The sequence below is a fragment of the Meleagris gallopavo genome, chromosome 2 (assembly GCF_000146605.3).
Source record: "Meleagris gallopavo isolate NT-WF06-2002-E0010 breed Aviagen turkey brand Nicholas breeding stock chromosome 2, Turkey_5.1, whole genome shotgun sequence".
Taxonomy (NCBI): domain Eukaryota; kingdom Metazoa; phylum Chordata; class Aves; order Galliformes; family Phasianidae; genus Meleagris; species Meleagris gallopavo.
The window spans coordinates 31592331-31601887 of NC_015012.2; the positions used below are offsets into that span (position 1 = coordinate 31592331).

Consider the following 9557-nt stretch of genomic DNA (forward strand, 5'->3'; position numbering starts at 1 on the left):
ACCAGGGCAGAGTAGAGGGGAGGAACACCTCCCTCGACCTGCTGGACACGCTCTTCTTAATGCACCCCAGAATGCCATTGGCCTTTTTGGCCATGAGGACACACTGCTGGCTCATGGCCAACCTGTCGTCCACCAGGACGCCCAGGTCCCTCTCTGCAGAGCTCCTCTCCAGCAGCTCATCCCCCAGCCTGTATTGGTGCATGCAATTATTCCTCCCTAGGTGTAAGACCCTACACTTGCTTTTGTTGAACCTCATCCGGTTTCTTACTGCCCAGCTCTCCAGCCTGTCCAGGTCGCGCTGAATGGCAGCACAGCCTTCAGGCGTGTCAGCCAATCCTCCCAACTTCGTATCATCAGCAAACTTGCTGAGGGTGGCCACTATTCCCTCATCAAGGTCATTGATGAAGATGTTGAACAAGACCGGACGCAGCACAGACCCCTGGGGGACACCACTGGTTACAGGTCTCCAGCCAGACTCTGCACCACCAACGACGACCCTCTGCGCTCTGCCAGTCAGCCAGTTCTCAACCCACCTCACTGTCTACTCATCTATCCCACACTTCCTCAGCTTTGTTATAAGGATATAACCTGTTATAAGAATATATACTTGTTATAAGAATATAGCCTGAAAGGCATAAAGTTAAGATGAATTCAATAAAGTATTCTAAAAGTAAGTTTTGAAAATATTCCTGAAATAAATGAGACAGTGGAAGGTTCAAAGCCAGTAACACTACCTACAGCAGAGTAAGAGAAATGTGACTTTCTTTTTAAGCCTTGACATGAGAAGATCATTTCAGTCTGAAAATTTGAAAAATTGAAGGCCTGTTAGAAAAGAAATAGTACCATCACTGACAACAGAATATAAAAGATTATAGTAATAGAGAGAAAGAAAATTAGAGCTATATTTTAATACACTTTTTCTGAATACCTGTGCATCCAAGAGAGGAAATGCTGGATTAAAAGGAGTATGAGAATGTCATTTTTTTGAGATGTTCATTTTTACAGTGTTTATATACTAGCAATTCTTGAAAAGTATATACATAAAGATAATTCAAAGCATATAAAAGTGTGTGAAACAACACATTTAAAGAAGTGGATATTATATTTTAGCACATAAGGTTGTTTTTTTTCCTCAAGAGCACAAGACAGTTAACTTTTCAGAAAAAGATGCTATACATAGCAGTAATACACATAATGCTAATAAATAGCTGAAACTTCCAGCAATATTGAAGTCTCTTCAATATATATTCAGCACTCCTTCAAAACCAAATGTGCTCATATCCATTTTCTTTTACTACTGATTTAGTTTCTGGAATACGAACACCACAAAAGCAAACATCTGTCAATGCTCTGCATTCACTGCCGTAAGAGAAACTAAGCTGGAAACTTTTATTCCCCTTCATTCAGCAGACAATGCATCCCATTCGTCCATTAACACAGACAATAAACAGGATGGCTGATGGAAGTTGGGAACATTGTGTTTTACAGGTATAAACACTGTTGATGATAGCCATTCTATGACTATCATCACAGGCTGCAGTCTCTGTGTTAGACTGCAGTCTGTACGTACACACTAATAGGAAATATTAGCATTCTTCAACAAAGAGATAAGCATAACACTAAGCTTAATGGACTATAATATTATGTTTATAATACATAATCTTAAAGATTAAAACCAAGAGAATGGAAGAAATGAGTTTGTATTTCTTATTTTTAACTGTAAAGAAAAACAGCACACTTTTCCCTCTCATGTTTTCTAACTCATTTCTTACTTTCAAAGGTTTAGTATGCTTAATTTCCACTGTTCTTTCTTAACCATTAGAAGACCACATTCAACGTATAGTATCAAAACAGAGCAAAAATAAGCCTATATACATCACGCACATACCATGCCATCCCTGAAATATAACACAGATAGATATATCTCTGCTAAAGAAAATGGAATAGATACTGTATCTGAATTAAGTAATTTAGAAATACAGCCTTGCAAATAAGCTAGAGGAAGACTTTATGAGCTATGGAATTCCTGCAAAAACATACCACAGTAATGCAACGCAAATCCAAAGGTTTTAAGTGAACTTGCTTACATACTTGTCAAACTTCCCTTTGCTCCACAATTTACAGCAATTACATTGCTCATGGCTTATACCTTATTCACAGTCAAATTCTAAACTCAAAATCTCATGTAGCTTTAGTGTTAGCAGAGAATAGTACATGTCCTTCCCTGACATGCTGCAGTAGTCAATATCTTACCACAGCTTTAATTCAAGAGCAGAAACAATGCTTGAGAAGCTGTGCTGAACTACAGATACAGGAGTCAGTGTAGTACTGCCATGAGAAACATACATAAGCCAGTATTGTTTGTGTAAAAAGATTTCAAAGTAAATAAAATTGACAATCTTCAGCTTCATCACCTATATTCCTCTCTTCTAAAAGCTCTATTTTAATTACTTAAAGAAAAAGCAACTCATTTGGCCAGGATACTAATAATATCCAAACCTCAAAAAAGCCTACCTTACTTTAAGGAAGGAACATTTCTAAGCCATTTATAATTATCTCTCTAATCCAGCTAAAGAGACATTCCTAAATATAAAGCTTATTGGACGCTAAAGTCCTTCAAGAAATACTACTCTACAATAAATGTATTTCCTATCCAAAAGGATAAGAGATTTCCAGCAGGAAATCTCTAACACTGAAGCAGATCAATGCTGTAATACTTTCAGTATATTTAGTATATATATATTAAAAACCATATAGTTGATGATGTAATGGCAGCCAGCATGATCAGCAATGAAGGCAATTTGTTCTAGCCCTGCACCTCGTTGATGTGTCTTCTCTGGGTATATGGGTTATTCATGAATAGAAGTCACTGTAGAAGGACAGCTTATTAAAACTCAAGTATACCTCAAGACACTTCTGTAACAATGCAGATGGTAAGAAGTCCTGCAGCTGTAAGTGAACAGGAGGCCCAGTCCAATTGCTTTGAACGAAGAGCTGTAAACTGCCCACGCCGAGTAGAAACATCAGCCTCTGCCTGCAGTATAGATAAGAGAAACACTTAGCAATAGATCAAATTGGTAATTAAGATTACAAGATCCGATTAATTCCCCCACTAATTCAAAAGCTTAAAACCTTAAAAATTACCCTATTGTTAAGGAAAATGTAATTAACACAGTATTTAAAATACTCATGGGAAACTAAAAGGTTTGGAAACACATTTGCTTATAACACTTCCAAGAAATGAGAAACACTTTACAAACATAGATTGTATATTTTAAAACTTACAGCTGTATCTAACTACCAGGTATCAGTAGGAGATAAGCATAGGATGAAGATTATCACATATTTGCCTAATGCACTGTTGTGTTCTCTTATTTTACATCTAAGCCTCAACATTTTCAGAGAAAAGATACTGTGTTGGCATACATTCCAAAACAGCATTTGTATTGTTTCTTTGACACAGCTCTTAAATTTCATTCTCTGTAAGAAGAACAAAACAAGCACTAAAAAAAGTTCAGAAGCATCATTCTAGAGCTGATTTGTATAAAGTAGCAGCAAATGTCATCTCAGTCAATCGTGCTTTTGGTTTTCAATCATAACATTTTATTCAAAAAGTATTGCATTCCTGGAAGTGAGTATGGCAAATTTTTCTTATTTATAAGACTATACTCTGCTTACACCATTATGATATTATCTCTTTATGCACCTACAGTAAGAAATAACCTACATTGTCTGTAGAAGGCAGGGAAGAATAAGATATACAACTGCAAATGCTTACCTCCCAAATACTGCCTGCAAACGGCTCTTCTGTGCTACCTGAAAAGCAACAGAGATGCTGCTGCCAGTGTCCCATTTATTATGGTGACCTACATATTTTCATCTTTTTCTTCTACTTCCTTAGTCCATCCATTTTGCTCATCATTTCTCTCAGTAATTTTTTTTTTTTTTTAAACACTTTACATCAAGTCCAGCTCCATGATGCGAAGTCAGATGCTTACATATACACTGTAATATACCTGCTGTTCTACCCATAACTGCTCAAATTCAGAATAAAAATGCAATGTATTTTCAAATACACATGCTCTATTTGCCTAATGCTAGAATTTACAGATAAAGTGAGAAATGAATAGCCAGACTATGTTTTAGATAAAATTACATTACAGATTGTGTTTTTTTTTTAATAAACGTGAAGCCAAAAATTAAAGAAGTCAAAGCAAAAATCACAGTCACTAAACAGTTATTCTTTCAATTCAAATGCATCAAAGCAAGTTGCAGAAGTAGCAAGAATTTCTTCACTTTTATTTTTCAGTACATATTTTACAGTCAACAACCATCAGTTGCCCCAAGAGAAGCATCAAAAATACAAGTTGGGAAATCAAAACAAGTCATGGAGGGGAGCGTTAAAGAGAATCCTACAAAGGAATGCTGCAGAACACCACCAGTGACAGAGTAGATGTACCAGAAATTAAAAGAAAAAACCACCACTATTCTTTTTCCTAAGTTAATTGTAAAAGAATACTTGGAGACTTCACTATTAAGACATTCAAACCACCATACTGAAAAAACATCTGGGCAAAGGAAGGATGAAAGCAGAATAGAAAAAGTTGCAGCAAGCTTTGAAATATTGTTAAATATTTCCCTTACAAAACCATGGATTTCCAAGTGGAAAAGTAGACTGGCTATTTCCAAACAAATTATAGTCTAGATTTTAATTTTCAGATGTTTTGCCCTCAAGCATCTCCCCTTTAGCTTCAGAAAAAGAACCTCTTAATAGTTCTTTTCACACTATTATAAAACCATACTTTGTACAGTATTCGTATTGTGTTAAAAGAATAAGGTTAGCATCATCCAACTTTCTGTTTCCGACCGAATTCAACTCCCACTGAGTTTTTTTAATCTCCAGAATTACAGCTTTCAGTTCAGCAAAAAGCCACGTATTTGAAGTAAGACCAATCTACTAAAAGTTACAAGAAAGCCAAAGTCTCACTGAATTATCTGAGCTAGAATTTCCTTTGAATCATTCAATAAGGAAAAAAAAAAAAAAACACCCCCAAATAAATAAATAAAACATTTTTACCACAGACAATAAAAGGTCAACAGCATGCAAAACTTGCATTAATTCCTTCCACAAAGCAGTAGCAGGGATCGGAAAAACATCTATGTAACACATTTTAACATAGAAATTCTTCCACAATCAGCAACCATCATACAGATTTAAGTGCTATAAGCAGGGCCTACATCTTAAGTAAGAAGTGATCTGTCTTTTAGTTGATGTTTTTCTGTTAGGATTAATACTTTTTTTTTTTTCCTGATACACAATGGCACACTTTGAAAAATACAGCTTTTTAGTTTTGAATAAAAATCTAGAATGCAACTTTGAGAAGAAAACTCTTTCTTCTTCTTAAAGGCTGAACATAGTTCTGCCTCCTTATCTTCAGGCAAAGATGAACAAGGAAAACTGTAATAACCAAAGTATTGGAGAATGAGCAATCAAGGTACAAACTGCTTTGCTGTCTGTAGGAGGACAGCAGCAGCCAAAAATGGAATACAGACCAACAAAAACTCACAAGGAGAACAGAAGATGACACATCACTGCAATAGGACGCATGTCAACTGACTGAATGCATAACACAGAATACGATCATTGTTAAAAAGCTGAACCATTCATAAAACTAACTCTTTCACAGTCAGCAACACATTTCAATCAATGATTAATATTAGGATTGAGTTAACATATTTGGTCTGTTTCAAGCCCCTAAATATTTTTCTTTAATTGTTGAATAATTCAGAGTAAAATATTCCAAGACAGAAGGCAACAATGTTGAAAACTGTCCAGACTATGTCACCACCTAAACTACAGGCAGTATTTCACAGCAAGAGCACAACAACATAAGAAAAAGGAGAAAAGCCACCTAGAGAAAAAATGCACAGGGATTGTTCCTGTGCATTCCAGATCAGAAAACAGTAGCATATCATATGACACATAACACATAGCAGATAATCTTTTGGCACTAACAAATCTCAGCTCAGCATTTTAGAGGTGCCAACTATGTTTCTTTCTGGCATTTTAGCAAAAACTTGTATTTTCATGCTTCTCACACCAAAACACAAGCACTTGTATTGATGATAAGAAGGTAATCTATTGAGCCATCTTTACTTCCTTTTTACTTTCAGATTCTCTTACCTTTAGCTAAAACTTGTTCCTCCACTCATCTTTAGAATACACATAGCTATGTATATGTACAGCTTTCTGCTTCTACTCTCCCTAATTTCTGCTTCTCTACTATCCCTAGATTTTAGCTTAGTTGCTATTTACTTTGAGAACTGTAAACACTAAAGTCAGATTCACTAAAAGCAAGAATTATTATTCACAGTGCATTTAGAGTAAAACTATCTTAAAGTCTTATGAAGTAAATAATTAATCCACAAATACAGGCCAGTTGTCTTACTGGCCTCATTTTAATATCAAGATCTGAACAATCTTACTGTAAACCAGACTTGTAAAGGTAGACATAGTTTTCACAGTAACATTACTTGGTACTTCAATTATTCACATTAATGTAACACAGTGTTTCAGAGAGAAAACTGTTAATAAACAAAAATACAGTGAAACCACCAAATGTATATTTAAGTCTTTGTACCAGCAGCTTCAGAGGTGGTCATCACAAATATGGCCAGTACTTTCAACAAACTCTGATCAAAACAGTATCCAGTAAGAGAAACAATGATAACCAACAAATGCAATAGGAAAGCCTGGGAACAACCTGAAAAATCTGTTTTCTACTTTGGAGGCCCTGTGTCCCATGTTACAAAGTTAAAAAAAAAATACTCCTCCCAAAAATCAAACATTGCCTCTTCTCATCTTCCATATAGTAAATAATCATTTTCACCTTTCCACATTATCAACCTCCGTAGAACCATCCAGGTACATTAGAATCTGCTTCTCCAAGTAACTTTCAATGTCCTCCTCTGCCACAGAAGATGCACTGAAAATATTCTGGATAGTCGAATTTGAAAATATTGCCTCATATTTCCCATCAAAAATCAGCTGCAATACTGATCCACTTTCTGGAAAAAATGAAAATTAAAATAATCAATGTTAATTTGGAAACAATTCCATCTTATAAGAGATATTCCAACCAAAACATATACCTCTCCCCTTCCAAATAATAAATCCTCATTTACATTGCAGGATGCAGGATAAGTGCAGTTGCACTGAAACAGAAGAACAGTAGTAGTCACCTTATCCAAAAGGAATTTTACAGAACTTGTATTAATGTTACAATGAAACACAAACAGGTGAATGTAAAGCACAAAACTTGCACAGAAGTCTCAGTGCAAAGACGTTGGTAGACTTTAAAACATGTACATTAAAGATATTGAAGAACATAATTTTCACAAGGTTTCATTCCCCACTTTTATATTACTTCATCATAGTAATGTTCTACACACAAGACAGTGAATTCAAATGACTTGAGGGCCATTTTTAGGGAAATTACAACAAACAATTGGTCAATACTTAGATTTCAATGAATGCCCATGTAAAACAACATAAATTACAGTCTTTCCCTTGAACAGTTAGAATATTCACAAAAAGTGGCAATACAATTGTATCCTCAGAAAAGACTTATTTTCCCATAAGTGTACTGCCTCAATGAGAGGGAATCATTCTGAGGATGCACTACTAAGGAAGAGAAGGAACATTTCTCCACTTAATCCTTTCAAGCTAAAAAGAATCACGAAGTAAAGTACGTTTCAATTCTAAGAAGCTTTGAACTCATATGGCATTCTTGATCCCGGCTTTGTTCACAGAAGGTATTATTCCACCTTTCCTCAAACATATCACAGAGAAAAAAAAAAAAAAAAAAATCTTCCATTGGTTAGTAAGATCAGTACCTGCCAATACCCCAAGTGCAGTTCATGTAGATATACCAACTAGTTTTAAACTAGCTAATGCAGATATTGATAATGATGCACCTGAGGAAATCCAGAGGTCTGCACAGGATGTGTGTCTTAATATTAACTTGCAATTCCACCCGGGGACTGCAGCTCCTGTGCACTCAGTGTTACCATAGCTACCCTAATATTAGTACAAAAGCAGCTGATTTAATGCTAGCACAGGTATACATCCACACAAGTTACAGCCATGCAAGGGAGTGAACCAAACACCAATCCCAAGCTCACCCAGCAAAAACTACACTACTAACACTCGATGTATCTGAAGGCTTCAGTAGCAGTGATGATTTGGTACGAAAGGATGATAGACATCCATTCCTTATCTCTACAGGCCATGCTGCTGACCACAATCTACTTTTGTTCTTTGCAACAGTGATCAGCCATCCAATGCAAGAAATCCTCTGCACCAAATGAGTTGCAAATCCTTTAAGCAGTGTGTGGAAGGGCATACGCAAAAGAACACTTGTGCTGTTGGAGCCCTGCTGACACGATACCCTCGCAGAGAGCATAAATAACAAAATAAATAATAAAGAACAAAACCTCCCACCTATGCCTTGGGGCTTTAGGGAGAACTTCCGCAAAAAAAGGTGACTTATTTATATTTGCTTACAGCTGCCCAGATGGGCATTTTGTAGAATAACCATTGGATCTAAGGATACTAATGAAGAATATTGAGGGTCTTCCTTCAAGTAAGACTCCAACATAACTGTCTGTAAGCACGTGAAGTCTGCTCTTAGTTCACTGCTTAACTTCTATACACAACAGCATTCAAATCCAAGGTCCTTGACCTGATAGAAGCACAGGATTTGTTGGGATGGACCTTAAAGCCCACCTGGCTCCAACCAAATTTCAGGTAGGGCCCACCTCAGTGACCAGAGCATACTTCACGTTGCTTCCTGAAGCACCCCCGAGCAATAAGCATACTGAGCGGTTAGCTCACGTCACGCTTTCTCCACAGAGACTTCACGGCGCGTGGAAGCCGAGAAAAGCACCGCGACGAGGAGTCCAGGAGCACCGACGCCGACAGCCCATGGCCACAGCGGGAGCGACAGCAGCCGCAGCACCAGCCGGGGCAGCGGGACACGGGGAGCGGGCCCGGCGCCCCTCCCCTCAGGACTGATGAGGCAGAGGACCTCCCCAGCCCCGGACACGGCCGCTCTCGGAGCGGGGAGCCGCCACCGCGGCTTCAGCTCGTCCCACCCCTCACCTGTGGCCGAGATTTCGCCCTGCTTCCATTCCTGAGACTCCGCCGAGCTGAAAAAACCCCGCAGCAGGGAGCGCTCGAGGGCCAGCATAGCGCTGCCGCGCTCCCCGCGCTCCGCCTCACTCGCGCCAACGGTCCCGCGCTGCCGGCGTCCCCTCAGCCCATGTGCGGGAACCGGCCGCAGGAAGCCGCCATGACACTCCCGCCGAGCACGCCGGGAAGACGCAAGGCGCAGGCGCAGCACGGTCTGGGCACCCGGCCGCGCGAGGGACGGGAGAGCGCGAAGTGGCGCGTGCGCGCGGCGAGCGGGAAAGGATGGGGACGCGAGCACACATGAGGAGGGCCGGGGGGGGCGGAGGAGGAGCTGGAGCTCTGAGCCCCGCCCCCTCATGGCGCC

General features: G+C 38.8%; 1 protein-coding gene across 1 annotated transcript; it reads right to left on the minus strand.

Annotated features, from left to right (window-relative positions):
- Positions 1-2838: 2838 nt before the first annotated feature.
- Positions 2839-9551, minus strand: LOC104909673 (tetratricopeptide repeat protein 27-like). Its single transcript, XM_010706962.2, has 3 exons — positions 9164-9551; positions 6891-7068; positions 2839-3034 (listed from the first exon to the last, which is right to left on the minus strand). Exons 1-3 carry the CDS (start codon positions 9549-9551, stop codon positions 2854-2856), a joined length of 747 nt encoding a protein of 248 aa, XP_010705264.1. The 3' UTR covers positions 2839-2853.
- Between the last annotated feature and the right edge of the window lie 6 nt (positions 9552-9557).